At 32.1% G+C, this 24,252-nt stretch overlaps 1 protein-coding gene across 1 annotated transcript; it reads left to right on the top strand.

Annotated features, from left to right (window-relative positions):
* Positions 1 to 5,642: 5,642 nt before the first annotated feature.
* On the top strand, positions 5,643 to 11,130 carry LOC143079146 (transcription and mRNA export factor ENY2). The gene is made up of 5 exons (XM_076254365.1): positions 5,643 to 5,711; positions 8,978 to 9,052; positions 9,829 to 9,899; positions 10,184 to 10,258; positions 10,904 to 11,130. The coding sequence occupies exons 1-5, from the start codon at positions 5,695 to 5,697 to the stop codon at positions 10,978 to 10,980; spliced, it is 315 nt and encodes a 104-aa protein (XP_076110480.1). The 5' UTR covers positions 5,643 to 5,694; the 3' UTR covers positions 10,981 to 11,130.
* Positions 11,131 to 24,252: the final 13,122 nt, after the last annotated feature.

Genomic DNA, 24,252 nt, shown 5'->3' with positions numbered 1-24,252 from the left:
CTGGATCATATTTTCCCACAATGCACCAAGAGATATGTGACTTGATTATTTTAAAGAAAAGGCAGTTTTGAGCATATTTCCTGGAAACAAATGAAAATACGAAATGTGATATGATTGCTAACTACACAACTCTTTGACCAAATGTCATGCAATTGTGTGTCTGTGGACTGTTACTTAGAAAAAAGATAAAATTTGAAACTTATGTTCCATAAGGCAGCAACCATTTGATTTTCTGGGGGGGGGGGGGGGGGGGGGACTATGGTTTTTTTTGGAAAAAGTTTGTTTCCTGAGAAAAAAAAAAATTGTTTGTTTCACCCTCAGCTGCCACTATATGTAATGCTAAAATTGAAAGAAAAAAATTGTTTTCGACTTGTCGCGAAAAAAATAGATTGTTTTTCGCCGCAGGCAAAAAAAAAATTTGTCCAGAAAAAAAAACCATAGCCCCCCCCAGAAAATCAAATGGTTGCTGCCTAAACTGGAACCAATTAATTAATACCTTTAGGTCCATCATTCACAATTCAACATATTGCCTAAATTTAATACTACAGTGCTTTTCTTTTTAATTTTAGGCTCACAATGAAAACTGAAAGTATTCTTTACCCCTTCAGTTCTCACAAGCACTTTAATAAGTTTTGAAGAATCACCTCCCTTTAACAATATGGAATCAGAGATAAACAAGTAGCCATATTAAGACAAATACCCTTGTGTTTTGGGCAAAAACTGTAAGACCATAGAGTGAAATAGTTACAGATAATTGGTCAACATTACAAGTTCAACAAAAACAGACTTTAATCATGAACTATATACTAGTCTACTCTACAATATTAGGGAAACACCATTTTTCCAGATGCTCATAGACCTAGGTGATGACTGGCTCTTTAGAGCCCCTTGTTTAATAATGATAAGAAGGGAAAGAATCGGATTTATCTATAAAAATTGACCAAAAGAAATTGAAAGTTACTGTGTTTATAGTAGGTAAAGTTTTATTTTAAAGTAGTGAAAAGTGTTAGTGCGGTGCTCCTTGAAAGGATTTATTAACCTTAGTGGGGATGAACTTGTAACTTGTAACTTGTATTGCATAACTTCCTCCAATAAAGGAGCACCTCAATCAATGAGTATTCCACCACCAGTTCGAAAGTACATATATCTAATCTTTAAAATATAAAAGTCACACAGGTAGATAACTATCATCATTAAAAGGAATATTTAAAATGTTTTGTATATACACATGTATCGGCATAAAAATATGAGCTAGTTCAACGTCATTAAATTTAAAATTTAAAATACTTCCTCGATATTTACAGTTTATTTACATGTATATATATATATATGATCAGCATAAATCGTTCTTCTGCATGTTTGCTGATTTTATTTAGGATAGTTAACCTTTATCTGTATACAGTGTAGTGTGGCCACGTACCCACGCTTACTGCTTCATAGGACTTTATTGGGCTGAGTTGTAGTATTATAGTTTCATTAAAGTGTGGCGAGATCCACGCTTATTCTCTGATAATGATATATATTTAGCATCTTCAGTAAAGTGTGGCGAGATCCACGCTTTAGAAGGCATTATAGGCTATGGTTGAGTTAACAAGTGTGGCGAAAACCACGCTCATTTTGTATTAATGTCGAGATTCCTATATCGATGTGTCCGTAGAGTGTGGCGTAACCCACGCTCACGGTGTCTTTTAAGCTAACTTGATGTTGGATCGATATCATTGAGAATTCTCGACCTGCTTGTGTGTAGTAGAAAGCATAGTCTCCTTGATTGAAATTCTATGTCCATTAGGATTGAATTATCACAACTGGGTTCCAGTAATCCAATTGTGCTTGAATCAATTATCACTTGGATAAGGTCTACTTCGCTACCGTTGTGTTTGAATTGAATACTGAGCTTTTCATGTAGCAGTTGGATATTGCTTAAGATTGATTTTCTCTGGTTCGACAGTGCAGGACAGAGTAGTAAGAAATGTTCCAAGGTTTCATCTGATGTTTGACACAAAGGATACGTTGCCAATAGTCCTTTGTTTTTTGAATGCCTTGTTCTGTCAGCCATGAGTATATAACTTCCTGTTGCTATTCTTAATTTTACGGGTATTCTCATAGCTTCTTGTATGGAATTACTAGCAGATAGGTTTACTAATACATGTGTCTTTCCTGGTATATATTGACTATTTAAATACTTTAGTGAGGGGTACAGCTTACAATGACCCTCTATAAAATGTTTCCAATACTTTGATACTTCTTTATTTACCATGGTCTTCCATTTTAATTTTTGAATTTGACTGTCTAATAGATGTAAGGCGGATGGTAAGTTGCATTTCGCTAGAATCGTTTTAACAATAATAAACCAGCTGTTACTATCATCTGTTTTCATAAGTAGTTGTCTATATGCAATTTGTTTTTCTAAACTATTTTGTGGTTGTCTAGATATATTTCCAAATAATGATAAAATCTTTTTATGTATTTGGCCCTCTATTGGTAGTTGTCCAGAAAGAATATATATGGCGGGCGTAGCTGTACTTGTTGGTAAAGAAAGTAATTGTTTAATGCATTTTTTGTGGAATATGTCAATAATATCCAAGTTTTTTCCTGTAGGAGTTACTAATTCCAGGCCGTACAGAAGTACTGGAATGACATAGATGTTAAATATATGTAGTAAGGATTGTATGTCCAGTCCATTCTTCCCATGCAAACCAGCTGGCATTAAACTGTACATGGCTCGTCTAGCTTTTTTCACGTTTTCATACAACGGATTAGGATCATCTGGTTTTGATGTGCGTAAGACCCCCATATGAGTTGTTTGGCTAACTATTGGCATTATTGAGTTACCTATACTCCATGGAAAGGAAGGTTCTTGCTGTTTTCTACGATTTGGATAGACTGGCAGAATAACACTCTTCACTGGTTGAAGCTTATATCTCTCCCTTTGACTGTAGTTGTATGCCATGTTAATAAGTACCTGTAGTTCCTCAGGGTTGTCGCTCATTAGTGCCACATCATCTGCACAAGTCGGAGCTGCGCAACAAATGGATCCTATTTTTGCTCCCAATCCTGAGTGCTCGATATCTGTTAGGAGATTATTGATGTACAGCTTGTATAGGTCGGCGCTCAGTATACCACCTTGTTTTACGCCTTGACATATTGAGAATGGTTCAGATATTAGACCATTAAATTTGACTACACTGCTAGAGTCCATGTGAAGACTATGTATAAGTTTCCATAGTAGCCCCTCTACCCCTGCTATGTATAGCTTTCTTAGGATACTCTCATGCGTTACCACATCAAATGCCGATTTAGCATCTAGAAGCGCTATATATATTATTTTACCAGCATCCCTGCACTCTCTGACAAATTCTTCTATAAAGAAGGAGCAGTTCATTGGAGCTGAGTTCACAGTAAATCCTCTTTGTAGTCTATTTTGTTCCTTCAATATTTTAGGTTGGACCTTAGCCTTTGCTACAGACTCAATTAGTTTCAGCAGTATTGGCATGATAGTTATCCCTCTATAGTTAGTGGCGTTCTTGTTACTTCCTTTGTTCTTGAATACAGGAGTGAGGAGACCCATTTTGAGTATTTCAGGTATTACTCCTAATTTGAATGATGATACTATCATATTTTTTATAACTGTTTGCAGCTTATCACCACCATATTTGATATTTTCAGAGGATATGCTGTAAATGTCTGGAGATTTGTTTATTTTCAACCCATTTATGGCATCTTGAACATCTTTTTCAGTTACAGAGATGGTATTAGTTTGATTGTTACATATATCAATTATATTGTCTAGATCTAATGCTAGCTGTTTGTAATATTCGTCGTCATATTCAGGATCATTTGCTGGTTGAGCTAATTTATTGAAATGCTGTTTCCATCCAACTATAATTTCATTGTCAGATTTATATATATTATCTTGTACATTAAGTTCGGATGAACGAAGACAAAATAAAACGCACCATTTCTGGGGTTACACTAAAGACCTGAAAGTGGACCTGAAAAGACCTGAAATATACGACTAAAATTATTCAAATTGCAATAACTTTTTTATTATTGGATGGAATTTCTTCAAGTTGGAATTTTATTAATTGTAAATATTCAGATTTCATTAAAATTAAAAAAAAATAATAAAAAACAATTTTTTGATGCAAAAAGTTGGACCTGAACGGAGAAATGAAAAGACCTGAAGGGACCTGAAAATCTATGTCGGACTAATTCTAACTACAATAACTTTTTTAATATTCAATGGATATCTTTCAACTTTTGATTTTGTGACACAAAAAGTTCAATATAATGATAATATGAAAAAAAATATGTGAAAAATATTGTTGGGTGTCAAAACTCGGACCTGAACGGAAAATTCAAAATCTGAATGAGCCTAAAATTCCACATTATTATAAAACGAAAATAATAAACATAGACGAAAAATATGATTGATAACTTTTCATGTTCGATGTCATTTGGTCTCTTGTAGAGATCTGTCTAATTGGTATCACACCACATCTCTCTATGAGCCTTTTGGTGACCGAGCAATGTTTAGTTCGTGCAACAAGATATAGTGATAAATCCAATTAAAAGATGAATGTGAAATGTTTATTTAGACTAATGATCCAATTATCACCTAATATCAATACAAGGTGTGAATTACAACCGACACACGTTCATGTAATTAAAACATTCGACGAACTCTTTAAATTACATATGGTTTATGGGGAAGCAATACTAATACTTTCATTTTTTAAATAAAGCAGTTTACGACCAGCTTTAATATAGAATAAGAATAAAATATATATTAATGTAGTTTAAGCAAGTTGTATTAGTTTGAATAATTTCAACGGACAATCTTCCTTTTTTTCCCCCTTAGGTTCAGGATTCATCAATAACAATGTACTTTGTTTTCAAATATGTTCCTGTATAAATATAAAGTCATTCGTTCTCTTCAATAGACTTTTGTCTAAAGTAGAAACAAATGGGAAAACAATGTTTTGCGAGTTTAAATACAACTACCCCTATAATCCATTCATGTCTTTTATTTCACCGACAAGCTCCGAATTTTGTAACTAAATAATTATATTTTCGATAAAATTCTTTATAATTTCAATGATATATTATACCTTTCCTGTAACAAAATTCATGTTTCAAGGAGAATGATTGAAAACAGTTAAACATGTTAAAGATATTGAATAAATCTGACCGCAGTCTTTTTCAAGCAAATTTATGTTACTTAATTTTTTGTTCAGTTCCGAGTTTTCACACCCAAATGGTATTTTTCATATATATTTTTTTAATTTTATCATTATATTGAACTTTTTGTGTCACTAAATCAAAAGTTGAAAGATATCCATTGAGTATTAAAAAAGTTATTGTAGTTAGAATTAGTCCGACATAGATTTTCAGGTCCCTTCAGGTCTTTTCATTTCTCCGTTCAGGTCCAACTTTTTGCATCAAAAAAATTGTTTTTTATTTAATTTTTTTTAATTTTAATGAAATCTGAATATTTACAATTAATAAAATTCCAACTTGAAGAAATTCCATCCAATAATAAAAAAGTTATTGCAATTTGAATAATTTTAGTCGTATATTTTCAGGTCTTTTCAGGTCTTTTCAGGTCCACTTTCACGTCTTTAGTGTAACCCCCATTTCTGCAAGCGTCTTACAAACGTCGACCAGGTCGTTGAAATATTTTTTTTGAGAAACATGGCTGGCATTGGAGAGTAAGTTTATTCTTTTTATTGACATAATGAGGCTACAAATGAACAAACACACACTCGCTGACAAGTTTAAAAATCGCAAGTAAGGGTTTAAACCACGGAAATTTGTCTATTGAGTAATGTACGTAAAACTTCATTTATTTAAAAAAAAAAAAGGATACGATTTTTCACCAGAAAGGCAGTTTATAATACTCTTGTGCCAAGTTGTGGTAAAACCGTGTAGTAAGCCAGGTACCTCATATGCTCAAAAGTCTGTACTATTCAATAGATTTATGTTTCCAAAATATAAATGATTATTTATAAAACATTTGAAATTTAATTCCTGTGGGTAATCAAACTGCTTTTCAACGAAGTCCAATACAGAACCAGATGCTCTGCAGGGCGCAGCTTTATACAACTGCAGAGGTTGAACCCTGAACAGTTGGGGCACTCTGAATTTGGATTGCGATTAAATATTTGACACAACATAGGTTTCTGACACAGAATTAAGGTTTATGACCCCTTCTGTAGCCATTTTTGTACCAACTTTTCAAACTTCAATTGTATCAAAACTACAGATATAATGATAAATAGAGATAGGCCATTTTGTACATATACCAAGGGGAAACTTGATGCAAAGCATTACTATTTACTGTTTCATTGCATTTAATAGAAAAAGAGTATACATACTTTGCGGCAAATAAACCAAGATTTTTATAGAAAATCCACAGCCTTCAATACAGAATTTTTTGTTATAAAATTTAAAACATAGATTACTCACTTGCTTTTCTATGATGTGCTAGTGTTTATTTTTTACAAAAAGTTCTAACCAACCTGTAAATTCAAAAATACCTCGTGCTGAGTCACTAAAGTCAAGCGCACCCTAAAAGGTGTACTTGATTTGATGCATATTTTTATTTGTTTTAACCAATAACTACATCAATAAACTTGTTTTAAGGAAATCAATACTAGCACTGCATGCAATAATGATACATATGTATATATCTATCAGTCATTTAATTGCCAAATATGAGAGTACAAGGATAAAGGCTGTGGATTTTCTATAAAATTTCCATATGTTTAGCATTGAGTCAACACAAGGGTACATAAACCGTAATGTGGTCTAAGAACTTAAACTTAAAAACTTAAAACTTTTAAATTGGACATTTACCTAAAAGTAATATGGTCCAATATCCAAAATCTAAATACATGGTTAGATTCAGCATATCATAGAACCCCAAGAATTCAATTTTTGATGAAATCAAATAATATTCAATTTTAGACCCTTTAGACCTCAATGTGGACCAATTTGATAACCAGGCCCAAATATTAAAAATCTAAATACATGGTTAGATTCAGTATATTGAAGAACCCCATATATTTAAAGTTTAATTTTGGACCCCGATTTGGACCAACTTGAAAACTAGGCCCATAATCAAAAATATAAGTACATGTTTAGAATCAGCATATCAAAGAACCCCAAGAATTCAATTTTTGTTAAAATCAAACTAAGTTTAATTTTGGACCCTTTGGACTTTAATGTAGACCAATTTGAAAACATGACCAAAAATTAAGAATCTAAATACACGGTTAGATTTGGCATATCAAAGAACCCCAACAAGGGCGGATCCAGCCATTTTAAAAAAGGGGGGGGGGGGTTCCAACCACATGTTCCCATTCAAATTTTGCATTGATCGTCCAAAAAAAGGGGGGGTTCCAACCCCGGAACCCCCCTCCCTGGATCTGCCACTGCCCAACAATTCATTTTTTGATGAAATTAAACAAAGTTTAAATTTGGACCCTTTTGGTCCCTAATTAAGCTGTTGGGACCAAAACTCCCAAAATCAATCCCAACCTTCCTTTTGTGGTCATAAACCTTGTGTTAAAATTTCATAGATTTCTATTCACTTATACTAAAGTTATTGTGCAAAAACCAAAAATAATGCTTATTTGGGACCTTTTTTTGGTCCCTAATTCCAAAACTGTTTGGACCAAAACTCCCAAATCAATCCCAACCTTCCTTTTGTGGTCATAAACCTTATGTTAAAATTTCATAGATTTCTGTTTACTTATACTAAAGTTATTGTGCGAAAACCAAGAAAAATGCTTATTTGGGCCCTTTTTGGCCCCTAATTCCTAAACTGTTGGGACCGAAACTCCCAAAATCAATCCCAACTTTCCTTTTATTGTCATAAACCTCGTGTTTAAATTTCATAGATTTCTATTTACTTATACTAAAGTTATAGTGCGAAAACCTAATGTGGATGAAGACGACACCAACTTCATATCAATATACGACCAAAAAAAAATTTCATTTTTGCGGTCGTATAAAAATGCTGTTATCATTGTTATATAGGATATTCAGTGTTGCAGCTTGATTGTTTTCACAGGGCAGTTAGCCTTGGCTTTTCCGACTGCTACCCTGTGCCCTTTTTCGCAATACCTATAATGTACTTATACTGATAAAAAAGATATAATTGTACCGGTACCTGTCTTTATGTTTCTGACAAGTTTACAATCCTCTGCTAATTAACATTTACAGCAGGTTAATATGTTTATAACTTATCTGTTAATTAATAAACCTCATAATTATTTTCCCAGTATTGGTTAATTAATCAGTCAGCATTTCAATTTCAATATTTCTTGAAAAACTACAATTTGCAGCTGGTATATCCATTTATGTTTAAGTAGTTTTGTCAATTATTTTCCCCCTTAGAGTAGTTCAGTTTAATTTCAAAATTTCTCAAACAGTCATGATTTGCAGCTTGTTTGACGTAGTTTCGTCATACAAACCTATTTTCGTCCCATTTAATCTAAATCCTTGTTCTAACAATCATATCCCATATTTGAACGTTGTGTAACATTTTAATATATATATATCTTTTATTCATTTTTCATTAATAAATACTGTATAAAATAACAATCACATCAGTCAAATCTTGCAATAACAGCCTACACTTGTAGCATACCTAAGGCCATTAAAGGTCCCTGCTCTTTTAAAATCCTAGCTGGAACAATGTTATTTTCTTTGTAAATGGGAAAAGATAAGATTTTTTATACCAGCTTTAACATATGTGTTCAAGTTTTTATTTAAATAGACAAAAAATCAATTATTTGATAAAGTGTTGTGAAATGGCTGTTTCTGGATTGGCCGTGGTAAAGAGTCAAGATCAGCCCTTTTGAGTCTTGAGGTCAACACAACTTACCTCTAATCTATGCTAGTCCAATACAGAAATAGTCAGTTAAGTACAATGTATAAAGAACAATTGACCTTATCATGTATATTGTAGTGACAGAAAGATTAAGGATGCTCAGATGAGGGCAACTATCAACCAAAAGTTGGTGGAAACAGGAGAAAGAGAAAGGTATAATATAATATCAGTTACATTTATTACATTGTACAGAAAAAGTCAGTACCATAAGCAAACGGAAATGTTTCTTTTCATTTAAAAAATGAAAACTGCTGAACCATGCTCTACCCCATGTGTACATACATCTTTCGTTAATTTAAAAATATGTTATCTATAATTTTATTTGAACTCATCTCGAAACAGGAGTAACAGCTCACTATTGAGTTATTTCTCTATTATTATTGACTAAAACATGGTGTTTTGTGTAAAAGTAAAGCCAGGCTGCATGTACCTCATTTCTTTAAAATGTTGTGATTGTAACAACTTACAAGGACAGTGTATAACATATTTCCAAAACTATTGTCTCATTTTCTTAAATTGAATTAAAAAATATTGTCTGTTCCTTGACTGCAATGAACAGTTCTTACAACCCCATACATGTCATTTATATACATTAACCACTAATGCACTATACAATGCTATAGGCTCTGCAATATCAAACAAAAGCTAGCTTATAAAAATGGTGGTAAAATAATCAAAAAAAGTATAATTTAGATAAGATAAACATAATCATAATTGATAAAGTGATGTGAATTCAAAATTTGTAACACAATTGAAATAATTATGGACTATCACAGCAAAGATATTTTATCCTAAAACATACACAATTTAAATAAGCATACTGTAGTTGGGTATGACTGCTAAATTCATCTTTGTTGCCATATGTATGTATTCAGGATTTTTTGTTATACATGTATAATTTCAGTATGGTGATATTGTTTTTATTATAGACTTAAAGAATTGCTGAGGACCCGACTTGTTGAATGTGGGTGGAGAGACCAACTTAAACAGTATTGTAAAGGTTGGTTGGTATTTAACTATTTATATAACATGTAGTATGAAAGAACATTTGTCAATGATCATGATAATATCAACAATTTGTACATCCAATGAATATGAATACATGTATACAGTACAACCATGTTGAAATTGTAATCATTTATCATTCAAGTTTAGATTGTTTGAAAACTTAAAAAAAGTATTTGAAGATAAAAAATAATAACCCAAACAACTGTCAACTGACAATTTTGACTCTTCTCTTTTTCCTGTTTCTTTTTTCTTATTTTCATAATTATTTGATTATAGAGGTGGTAAAACAGAAAGGATTAGAACATATCACAGTAGACGATTTAGTGGCTGAAATAACACCCAAAGGAAGATGTGAGTATTCTACTTATCATTAACAAATTTTGAATTGAAGTCTTCATGCTTAACCACAAGACCACCAGCCCAGGCTTGTAAAATTGCTTTCAGGCTTGTAAAATTCTTCTCTACAAGCCAACAGACAAAAACTGAAATTATTGCGAAACCTGCAAATTATCTTCTCACAACAATTTATTGTAATTCATATGATAAGCAATAACATGCAGCCTCTACATCATAGGATAATCAAACAAGTAGTTTAGTCCAACCTGTAAACTTCCCACTGTGTCTAGGTTGAAAAAATATATGTTTTATATGTTGATGTAACCTTTCACAGTAATTATAGATGAAAAGGGATATTCAGTACCACATACATAAAACAATCTATAAGAAAATCATTTTAGATAGGATGATTAGGATCACATTCAAACAATAAAGTATCACGCTACCATGATGATGCTAAAAGACCCTGCGAAGAACACTGAATTCTTTAAATTTCATAAAGTGAGCTTGCCAAATACTGAATGAAATACATAATCACAAATCCAATTTTCCAGTCACCAAAACTGGTACCAAGTTAAATTTGTTAAGGTTTAGTAAAGAGATCTCATAGCCTGAACATAAACACTTTAAAAATGAGTTTTAATACTTAATATTTTTTAGCATTGGTTCCAGATAATGTAAAGAGAGAATTATTACAGAGAATAAGAACATTCCTGGCTCAGCAGTCTAATATATAAAGTATATACCTCAGCGATTGTCAGAGGAGAGTGGACTGTTCACACATCATTCCTTTAGAAGTGTATTGGACTAGATATAGCCACAATCTAATAAGCAATAATGTTTATAACGTTAACTGAACGAAAGGTCTTAAACTTTGTACTTGACCTTTATTTTTTATATATCACTTGTATACTGTGTATGGAATGATAGTTTGCTTCTTATTTTGCAAACTGATGAGGGAATGATAAATTTTCCTCTATTTGCAAATCGTCTATTTTGACACTCATGTAAAAAAAACTTTGAGAAGGTGCTATAAAAGCAATTTTTGTGATTCAGTAATATATTCACTGTTACAGTTGGGAGTTAGACATTTTTTTTACTAAAAGAATACTATATCAAATACATGTAACCCTTTGAAAAAGAAATGCACATGTTAAATTTACATTGCTTGGAAGATATTCCAAAATAATATATGAGAATAGAATGTTCAAAAATTTCAAGCCAATATGAATTTTAAAGATTACATTTCCACAATTTTTTTTAAAAGTAAACTAGAGGTCAAAAGTCAATTTCTTCTCGAAATTAAAAAAAATATTTTCTTTTAGTATTTGCCACATTTCAGATTAGATTTGGTCATGTTTTGAACAAATAGTGTGCTAATTTTTAAACAGCATTATATATTATGTATTTTTTTACTATGTAGAGTTGTACTTCTTAAACATTCAGTTCCTTGTCTTTATCATTCTCTAAATACCTTTTAGTACTTTATTTGTAAGAGTGCATGTTTGAAAAGGTAAAAAAAAAATGCTTACTGATACTTAGACATGTATGTCATGTGGTTATTGTCTTATTATTTGAATTATTGACATAATGATAAGTAGAAAATACTTATATTTGTTTATATATATATATACATTATTTAGCTCAATATATATATTTCTAGTCTGTTATTCCATATTATCTTAAGAGGCCAAAATAAACATATCTTGGGTTCCCATCCATTCTATCGTGCAAAGATATACACTTTCCCGTCCTCTTTTCTTCTGATATTAATTGTGCAATCATACATGTACCACACTTCCATGTAACCCATTCAGGTGAGAAATTTTCCAGATTCATGAACTTTATTTTTAAATTCTTGATTATATATGATTGATACCACTTGTCTGGTAGAAAAACTGCTTTTGGGCGATGAAGCTGTCCAAAGAGTCAATGATTAGAGGATTTTAATCTATAATATTTGGTAACACGAATTGATAAGGGTCTTTAGTCTTCCAATATACTTGTTATCAAACTTGATTGTAAATCTGGAAAAGTTGGTAAATTTAAGTTACACATTGTTCTCTATTTACTTCTTACCATGGCTCTGGACTGCAACAAACCAGTATTTATACCAGTTTACTTGCCAACAAGGGAGATAATTTGTATTCAATTGTAATTTTAAATCAGATTTCAGGCTTAATGAATGAAGTTATAATTTTGTTGTTGCTTGTGTGATATAATACTCAATAAACAATGATCAATAGAAATGTATGTTGTTACAATTTATTCTGTGCACAATTACATGATTTTACATCTGACATAGATTTGTACATCGGGTCTTCCAATGTAACACAAATAAGGGTAATAAATTGTACATTTTGCTATTGTTTAGATTATTTTTATTACGGATGGAGTCCGATGGACCATATATTTGTAAAATGTCATCCTTTGTCATTTACATTCCAGTGGGAGTAAATATTTAATTAATGAAAGCTTTATCATAATAAATCATAGACTGCCGCTTATTATTTCTTAAACATAGCATGAGCCAGAACTTTGTTTTTTGTCTTTGCATGTCAAAATTGAAATGGATGCAACATCAAATGTTTATTTTGGCCTTGTTTTAAGGGTATATATCTATAATTAATAGATTTAGTGTCATATCATTTAATTTCATTTCATTGTTAATAAAGAATACAAATTTGGAAAATATTAACAAACTCATGCTTAAGATTTAATTTTGTTTTTAACAAACAATTGTTGGTTACAGTATTTGAGACATAGTTCTTTAATATACTAGATGTTTGTGAACTTTATCTTGTTCTCTGTTGAGATTATATAAATCTGAAAAGTTTAAGTGAATATATTTCCCATTCAATCACATTCCCTTATGTGAGATGTATCTCAATTTGATAGTTTATCCCCCCCTTTGGTATTATATTTTTGCAGTTTTACAACATAAAAAAACAAAGCAACTTTTAAGTTAAAGGACAGCAATACAATCACAATTTTTTTTTAGATAGTGTTTAAAACATAGTTTGACACATACTTTGCTTCCTGTTCACCCACCCTTTTTCGTTTGAAATTTTAGAATTTTTTATTTAAAAGTTGTTGTCTCCCTTTGTGCAGTTTGACTCAACTGTTGATATTGCTATACATGATGATGTATACTGGATTGTCATACATAATTTATAATCAATTAAACAGCATTATTTTCTATTATTGTGAAGGGCTGTCATAAATTTTACTTGCACAGAGGTAAGGAATTTAAAGTTTGATTTTAATTGGTGCAAAATTTACAATTTCATTTTCATTGTACATTTTTACTCATCTAATTGACAGAACTGAACAATGTAAATAAAATATTTATTGTTTATATAAATTCTTGTTTTTTTATGGCCATCAAGGAGTGTACACTGTATGGTATACCTTTGTCTGTCTGTTTGGTACTCTGTCAACATTTCTTATGTGATCTTAGTACAACATGAAGATCGACAGAAGAAAGCTTTTATTATACAACCACAAAAAAAAATTGCGGTTGTATATTGGTAACACGTTGTCTTCAGCATTGTCCAAAGACATTTGGTTTCCGGACAATTACTGTAGTATAAGTGAACAGAAATTTATGAAATTTAAACAAGGTTTATAACCACAAAAAGAAGGTTGGGATCGATTCTGGGGATTGAGGTCCAAACAACTTAGGAATTTGGGGCCAAAATGGGGTCCAAATAAGCATTTTTCTAGTTTCCAGACAAAATCTTGTGGAACAATGTATGGATCTGTCTGAAATTATACAACAATGTTCCATACCAGAAAGGGTTGGTTAGAATTGTCTATGGGGGTTATGGCTCAAACCGTTTAGGAATTAGGTTTTTTGGGGGAAATGCAAAAACAGAGCTATGTGGAAGATATCAAAGGGATATTTAAAGTTGAACCCAACAAACAAACAAAAGACAACCAAAAGACAAATAGAAAATACATGATTAAGATTGAGCAATATAAATCTCACCAAAAACCAGGATGTTACAAACAGAATGATATGTGACTAATACCAATTAATGTTATTTCATTACAAGGCAAATTATGTGTCTTGACCTATCAATTTCAAAATTTTCTCTACAAAATACGCCAAAAAAAAAAGGAGTGCCAAATGAATTACCTAAGTTGGATATCGAACTGATATCTAAAATATTTTACTCGACTGAGGACCAAATTCAATCAGTAATTGGCTAGTACACTGAAATATTGATGATGAAAACTTAAGTTAAGAGTGCAAGAAATTGGTACAGAACTATTCTAATTAGATAAAATCAACACAAATTTGTCAATAACTGGTACAGAGTTATTCTTAATTGATGGAATTTATTTTACCTAATCTGAATCAGAATATATAAACAAATAACTGGTGCATAGTTACTCTTACTATATTGAATAAAAATTCATTATCAACTATTAAACTGGTCAGAATTATTCTGACTGGTCATAATTTGAAAGAATAAGAAACATATTTTTACTTGATTGAATCAAAACAAACTAGCAAGAATCAAATTGTATCATTAATGAATGTTAGAAAGTAATTCTTAATAGCTTAATTCAAATTGATCCACAAGATGTGAAGTTACTGGTGCAAAGTTCTTCTTACTAGACCAAATCAAAATGTATACATAAGAAACTGGTATAGAGTTGTTCTACCTCCAAAGATTCAAAATGATTCAGCAATTAACTGGTTCAGAGTTATTCTTTCAGACTGAATAAGCAAGTTATTTTTGCCAGAAAGAATAAAAATAAATCGGAAAATTATTCTTATTACCGTAGACTAAATTAAAGTGACTCAGCAAATTATATAAAGCGACTGTTTTAAGTAAATTAAAAAGTAACTGGTACAGACTTATTCTTTCAGGCGCGTAGCTCCCTATACGCTAACAAGCAGTTGCGTGCACATCGATTCGGAATGAAAAAAAAAATGGCAAAATAAAAGGTAACACCTATGTTGTCACTTTTTTGATTGATGAAATATCATTAAATAACGGCATTTGGTTTCAAAATAAAAGTTTTGTTAGAGATTATGACAAAATCGGACAGTAACTTGTATCTAATACAAGAATTGAATTTGTAATACTCAGTCTAAGACATGTAGTTTTGGAGCACATTTTACAGTGTACGGTTCATCAATTTGGAATGAGATGTACCAATCGGCATTAGCATTATCAGAACCCTTCGATATCGTTTAAAATATACCGAAGCGATGTGGTCGACAGACTAACTGAGCCAATCACCCTGCAAACACACCAAAACAGTATTGGAAAGTCTTATTATTTTTTGCGTTCATAGACCATATGATAAGAGAACTGGAAAGTGGAGTCGCGTCTAGTATTATCAGAAAATCACTTCTTTGCACTGTATCTGCTTCATGGCGTTGTAGGAAATATGGTGTACCATTTGGTTCAAAAGGTATTTTTGTCGGTTAACCGCTATTTATATACCGGTTAACCGCTATTTTTATCGGTTAATCGCTATTTTTATCGATTAACCGCTATTTATATGTCGGTTAACCGCTAATTTTATCGGTTAACCGCTATTTTATCGGTTAACCGCTATTTCTTAATGTTAATAACTTCTAATTTATCGTCTATGCACAAAACAAATAATTATTAAAAATAAGTAAGTGATTGATGGAGGAGGTTTATTGCTTAACCTGTTAACACAGTAATTGTAATTGCTTACTCCTCCCATTTTGGTCAATTAAAATTACTTGAAGAACGCCCACATGTTCCGAGCGTTGAGCACGTGGCAATATTATAGCACACAACACTATATCGCACGTCAGTAATCTTTATTTTATTTATGACAAAACGGATTGTTTTGCATGAATTAATCACCAAAAAATGGATTAATTTACTTATCAGCTTCCCCTCTTCTCCCACCCTACCTCCTTTTTATATTTACGCCGACATAACCACACGGTAGACGCTTGCCTGGTGGTAGAATTTCTCCTCTTCATTCCTTAATATCATAATTTCTAGATCGATTTGTGAATTATTGTTGGTTGGTTCATTCTCTTTATAAAAAAAATGGGAAAACATATATATTCATATTAAGCGCTAGTTGTTTTTGGCTTTTTAACCATCTTTAACGCTTCCAAAGGATACGTAAGACGCAGAAATTAACAACTATAGGACACCTTCAACAATGAGTAAAACCCATACTGCATAGTCAACTATATAAGGCCTCGAAATGACAAACGTAAAACAATTCAAACGAAAAAACTGACGACCTAAGGGACGACATCAAAAGTTCAATGAAGGATAAAAAACTTAATTCAAATAGTTTTTTCACTGACCCCCCTACCCCCCTATTAACTTAATTTGGGAAAAATTGATTGACCCATATGGATATATGTAAAAATCAATGTCGGATAACAAAATCTTGCAGCAGTTCAACCCCCCCCCCCCCCCCCCCCCCCCCCCCCTGTTTATCTTACATTGATCTTTTGATGTCGTCCCTAATTGATGTACACAATAATAAACGAAAAACCAAAACTGTAACACAGCAACAAAAAGTAAATAAGAAAACATTGGATGACAATAAAGTAGAATGTGCCATGGGAGTTTACAAAACATTTAATGGCACAAGTAACACGATACCGAATTGCATATCTCCCGATTTTTTAAATATTTTGTTCACTTTTTAACTTTAATCCGAATTAAATCGGAATATGAAATACAAAATGGAGGTCACAATTTTTGTTTTTTTTGTAATTTTCATTGGAAACTTAAATTTTATGCCAGGTTCACACTGCCGATCAGATCAATTCGATGATCCCTATTGTCCCTATTCCACCACCAAGCGAAACCAAAATCTTGATGGGGCCTGTTTACGACTTCTACCCGAATGTTATTCGACAGACTGTACACGACTTAACTCGACCATCCACGACTCCAACCCGACCACTAATTGATTAATTATTCGATAATTCCGACCAATTTACGATCCACACGATCTTTACTCGACTTGTTAGACCAAATCAATTATACTCGATCACAGCCTGATCTCTACCAAACCAGATCGACCGAATCGTATAGATAGTCGGGAATTAGTCGGGTATATACAATTTTTATATAAAAACATCATATTTTATTATGCGACGCCGCAGTGTAGGGGTCATTAAGACTAATACTGAGTTCACACTATAAAATTTATACCTCGGGTTGCTTTGCTACAACTAAAAGTGAAGAAATGGGGTATAAGTGTTGCCTTTGTCCGTCCGTAAGTACATTGTGTACGTACGCTCTCTTCAAGCTTCGACACAACCTTAGACCGGTCTCTCTGTGCTCTATAAATCCAACTGCTTTATTTCCATATAGATATTCTAATGGTTTTACTCGGACCTTCTGTGCACTACTGAATTTAACCAAACAAACGAAGAATGTGTCCATGGGACATAGATAATGCCCCAGCTTGCATATAACGTTATAAAGGTTCATTCCCCAAGAACGACAAAAGTGACGCCTTCCAAATTCGATCTTGATCTGTGTTTTATGATAATAAGTGTTGTGTGTAAGTTTCATAAAATTTTATTGAGGCTAAACAAAATTAGAGAACGGAAACTAATTATGAGGACATACGTAGAAGACGAACAAGAAGGCGTAGACAGCAACGGATGCCGAGACGTCTAGGTTAGGCAGTGTGTAACACGGCGACCACTGTGTGAGTAGCATCAGAGACTTGCAGGAGTTCGACAAAGAGGACCCCAATGGTTGAAAAACTTCTTCAGAGTCTAAGCTGATATCTTTTGGGAGTTTAACTGGTCTTTAAATTTCTTGAAAATGACACCACAAAATGAGATTTGTCACTGGATTAGTACTTATGTTAGATAGCAATATACATAAATTTGACCATCCCCTTTTCCTTGCTTTTTTACAAATGAAGCTTGCTGTTTGTGTCATATATATATGCATACATGTATGTGTGTATCCATGGCAATTACCTATTGGCTAAAAACTATTGTAGAAAGGTGGTAAAGCTGTCATATATTTCCCTAAAATTGACCAGAAGAAGACTTGTAATCCCCTGGAGTGAAACCTTTTCTGAAACTGTTTACGTATAACTATCAAGAGATCAAATCAAAATCAGTTGTCTTTCGTCTTATTTTCTGTAAAATTGCGTCATAAAGTTCGTTTGTACGGTAACAGATAGTTGTTCATTTCTGTATTATTTGGTGTCCTGTGGAGAGTTACCTCATTGGCAATCATACCTGATCTTATTTTTATACTACACAACAGTCAAACAGAAAATAGTTCATAAAACAGATAAACCCCACGTTGGAGGCTATATTAATTAGTCATTAGCATTCTAATAATGATTTTTTATTGCACAATTACTTTCATATCTGAAAAAACCCAAGGGACCAAAATGCAGAATCTATTTCCCTTCCGGAACACCTGCACGAGATAGTCCCAGGTTTTGTAAGGTTTCGTGTTGCTAATTAGTTTTAAGCTTTCTATTTTGTGTTATGTGGACTGCTGCATGTTTTTCTTCTCGTCGTTTTTCGTTTTTCTTAATGGCTGTGTAGGTATTTTCGAAATTTCAGTTTGATTGTTCCTTTGGTATCTTTTGACTCTCTGTTAAAATTTTACCCCTCCTTGCAAATGTACAGACCAGTACTGTACATGGAGGATTTTTGGTACAATTAAAAATAAATAGTGACAATATACTTTTGCGAAAGCAAAGTTATGACAGTTATTCAGATTTGCAAACATTTTTACTGAATCGTGTAGCAATCATGTGTACTTGTATATGGCCGAGTAAAGATCGAAGAGATGTCGAATATGGTCGCGTAGAGATCGGGTATTGGTCGATTTGGTCTGGGGTCAAAATAATATAGAGGTCGCGGTGATCTAAGCGATCGGGCATCGGTCGAGTTCATCTGGACCATTGATCAAACAGGTTGGCGTTGATCGGGAAATGATCTGATACTAATCAAGCAAAGGTCGAGATGATCGAGTAAAGATCGGTAAAATATTTGTATTCCACCCAAACTCGATCTTTACACGATCATTTCCCGATCAATTCGACCGTTACTCGACGAATAGTCGATCTCTTCTTGTGTATAATTATCATTTTATTCTGGTATCACCTAAGTTGAACAAAGGTATACAGAAAAACATATTAAATAACATTACATTGCATTGTACATTTGGAAAGGAAGCATTAAATATGAGTGACTGGCTTCTCGATCCTTACTCGAATGTTTTTAACATGTCAAAAATTATCGGGTAGAATTTCAGATTGATGACGACCAAGATAGACAACCTGGAGCATTCTTGTCGATTGAGTCAGACCAGTATCCCGATTATTTAATTTGTCATGATCGGGATTGATCGAGTTGATCTGATCGGTAGTGTGAACCTAGCTTTAGTTACCCGCACAAGATCAGCCAGATTCACACAGCCGATTAGATCAACTCTATGAACCCGATTGCTCAAATTCCCACGATCAAGCGGGACCACATTCTTGACCAGGCTTGTTTACGACTTTTACCCGACCGCAATCCTACTGTACAAGGTTTTAACTCGACAATTCACGACTTCTTAATGACTACATCATGACTCCAACCCAACCACCACTAGAATAAACATTCGACTATAAGACGACTTCACAATCTCTACAAGATCTCTACAAGATCTTTACTCGACTAGCTAGAACAAGTCAACAAAGCTCGAACTCAGCCCGATCTCGACCAGAATTAATAGACTTGATCGTAAAGGGGTCGTAGGGATAGCCGGGAATTGGTCGAGTAAGTGCAATTTCATTAGAAAAAAGTCGGATTGTCTTATGCCCCGCCGAAACAAATGAGACATTTAGTGTTACACTTGTCAATCCATTCGTCCGTACGTCTGTTCATTCCACATATTAGTTTCCGTTCTCTAACTTTGGTTTGCCTCTATTAACCTAATGTTATGAAACTCATACACACTGCTTATTACTAGTATCCTAATCAAATATCACAGATTAAATATCGTTATATGCGAACGGGGGCTAAAGCGTCCGGATAAAGTGCACCAAGGACTCTGGTACACTGTACTGCAACTACAAAGGATTATTCTCAGTCACACTATTAGCCCTCGTTGACGCATATTACAAGTTTATATGGTACAGAGATGGAAGTGCGTCTGACTCTTCAAGCATTCTGAATAGAGGACTTTGATTGAGGAACTAGAAACACCCACTGCCCGGCGATATGGAGAACACTCATACCGGTACCTCATGATTGAATATGATGCATTACCATTGAGATCTGGATGAAGCCGTACTCCAGAGATATCAAAACCGAGACTATCTTATGCACTATTTCAAAATGCCAGCAGGTTCAGTTGAGTGGCAAGAGAGTATGATTTTGTTCATCAGTGCTATTGTAAATTAAGCTACTTGTAGTTTTATCGTTAAACCACTGATGTAGTTATTTTAATATGGCACCTTGTTTTCATGTGTTATAAAATTGTCAAGATTGATTTTAAAATAAAGGTAATTATGCCTTGTTTTGTTTAAAACTGTATTAAAGCTTTGGTAGATGTTTTGCCTTTTTTTACGTTTCAAAAATGATTCGAAACGTTTGTATTTACTTATTTATTAGATTTACTGCTCTTTTCTTGAAAATGACATGCACCACTAAATGAGACTCGTCACCAGATTGGTACTTATGCAATATGACAGGTGCAATGTGTATTTGGTGGGTTTCGTGTTGCTAAGATTTTAGTTATAATGAGTTGTGGACTGCTGTTTGTCTTGTCGTCGTTTTTAGCTTTTTTCCATGGCTGGGTCGGTTTGTTCTTGACCTCTGGGTGTGATTGTTTGTTTGGTATATTTGCCTCTGTTAAAGTACAGCTAAGTACGGTACACGGGGAAATATTTGCGGATTTCATTTTCGTACATTTCAAAATAACAAGGACAATATATTCTTGCGGGAAAAGTTATGAGAGTTGATTAGATCTACACATCGAAAAGTGGTTGCGTTTGGTCGAATAGAGATTGGGTATTGGTCGAGTTGGTCTGGGATAAAAAAAAAATAATAGTAGTCGCAGTGATCGATGACGTTGGTTGAGAAACGATCGCATTTTAGTCGAACAAAGGTCGTGATGATCGAGTACTGATTGTTCAAATATTTGTATTCAGACCAAACTCGATCCCCTTACGATCCTTTTTCGATCAAATCGATCGCTACTCGGCGAAACTCCGATCTTTTCTCGAGTGACTGGCTTCTCGATGCTTACTCGAATGTTTTTGAAACGTCAAAAACTCTCTGAAAGAAAGTCAGATCGATGACGAGTAAGGTAGATCACCCCGAACATTCTTATGGCACGCCGTTTTTATATTTATTCAAATTTGAAGATATCTTATTTATTTAACAAGATATCTTATTAAGTATTAAGATATCTTTAATTTTTATAAGATATCTTATTTAATTTGAAAGTAAATAAGATATCTCTATTAGTTTATTATAAGATATCTCTATAAGTTAATAAGATATCTCTATTAGTTTATAAGATATCTCTATAAGTTAATAAGATATCTCTATTAATTAATAAGATATCTTATAAAGTATAAAAGATATCTTACTTCTTTATAAAGATATCTTTTAAATACATACTTATAAGATATCTTATTAATTAATAGAGATATCTTATAAACTAATAGAGATATCTTATAAACTTTTAGAGATATCTTATTAACTTATAGAGATATCTTATTTAATTGGTTATAAAGATATCTTATTTAATATATAAGATATCTCCATAAGTTAATAAGATATCTCTATTAGTTTATAAGATATCTCTATTAATTAATAAGATATCTTATAAAGTATGTATTTAAAAGATATCTTTATAAAGAAGTAAGATATCTTATATACTTTGTAAAATATCTTATTAATAAATAGAGATATCTTATTAACTTATAGAGATATCTTATAAACTAATAGAGATATCTTATTTACTTTCAAATTAAATAAGATATCTTATAAAAAATAAAGATATCTTAATACTTAATAAGATATCTTGTTAAATAATAGAGATATCTTATAAACTAATAGAGATATCTTATAAACTTTTAGAGATATCTTATTAACTTATAGAGATATCTTATAAATTAATAGAGATATCTTATATATTAATTAAGATATCTGATTTATTAAATAAGATATCTTATATATTAAATAAGATATCTTATTAAATATATAAGATATCTTATTAAATATATAAGATATCTTATTTAAAATATAAGATATCTCTATAAATTTATAAGATATCTTATTAAGTAAATAAGATATCTCTATTATTAACTATATAAAATATATCTTATATAGTTAATAAGATATCTTATAAATTAATAGAGATATCTTATATTTTAAATAAGATATCTTATATATTTAATAAGATATCTTTATAAACATTTTAATAAGATATCTTATTCAATATATAAGATATCTTATCTAATAAATCAGATATCTCAATTAATATATAAGATATCTCATTTTGTTATTAAGATATCTCAATTAGTTTATAAGATATCTTACTTAACTAAATAAGATATCTCGAAATTGAATAAATATAATAACGGCGTGCCATACATTCTTGTCGAACTAGCCAGACCAGTCTCCCGATCACTTAATCTGTCTTGATTTGGAATTGATATAGTTGGTCTGATGGGCAGTGTCAACCTAGCTTTAGCTTAAAAAATACTAGACTTCTTTGTTACTTAATTAAATTCTCATCAATAAAATGACCTTTAGCTGTCATATATCACCATTTCAAAACCAAATTCAACTAAATTGTTGAATTAAACAGCTTTGCATAAAGTTTAACCTATAGAAACCATATATATCCCGAATTTTTCGTGTATAATTTGTTATGCCAATTCATAGACAATGTTTAAATCTTTAAGAGACAGATGCCGAATCACTATAACGACCGAAAAAAAATTCCCTAGGACAGTGTGAAAACCTCAACACATTAGCACATTTACCCTAAAGTTTTAATGCAAATTAATTGACTAAATTTGTGGCTAAATTATATCATCTTATAATTATTTTGCATTAATTTTTTATCCCTCATTTTTTTGCCAAGCAACATCAAAAGAGCTCAACATATATATAAATGTTCGTGAGTGATGTTAAAATTGGCTTTGAGAGTACTTTCATAGATTGAAATGATTTCCGTGTACATATTTTATTATCATGCATAAAACGATGCATCCAATGTCGTCTAATAGGACCCGACACTGTTTTAGTATGTCGTCAGCTATAGCTTGGGTTTGTCCTCTAGCTTAGACTTGATTATAATTAAATATAAAAAAAAATCATTTACCAGTACATGTTAAATCAGTCATAAATCTATAAATGATTCATCAATATCATGACAGATATGCCATCATTAGGGGTACAACTATCAATTGTTTGTTTTAAAAGTCTTGATCTATAGTTCGCATTTCCCCTAGACTTTTGTGATTGCTCTACATAACTAATGGTTTAACATTTAACACTTGTCCTCGTCAGACTGCAATAAATTTATGCGAATATTTCATGATACTTTATATTTTGCTATTAAAAAATAATGAATATATTCTTTCTTGTTTAAGTTTCTGTGCTGCAATATTTCAGTAGAATCAATAAATAATAATAATACATATATATATGTTTTGTAATTATACTAGTTTCGTCGTTTTTGACGTTATCATAACCACTTATACTAATCTAAAATTTGTTAGATTTGTATTAATTTTATGGTCACCTGTTGTTTCTGTATCAGTCGCTTCATCTTTAATAAACCCTTGGAATACATGCTGTGATGGACAGCTATTGTGATTCAGATTGATAACATTTGTTTCTTTTAAATGTATTTCAAGGTCAAGAATGCCATATGTTGTAAATCTTAAACCTTTAGTTACAATAACACCTATGAATAGTTTGACCAGATGATGCTGATCTGATGCTCCATTATATATTATAAATCCATAACCCTGAATTTTCCGTG

This window comes from Mytilus galloprovincialis, chromosome 6, assembly GCF_965363235.1.
Source record: "Mytilus galloprovincialis chromosome 6, xbMytGall1.hap1.1, whole genome shotgun sequence".
Classification (NCBI taxonomy): Eukaryota; Metazoa; Mollusca; class Bivalvia; order Mytilida; family Mytilidae; genus Mytilus; species Mytilus galloprovincialis.
This window is presented reverse-complemented; position numbering and strand designations above follow the sequence as displayed.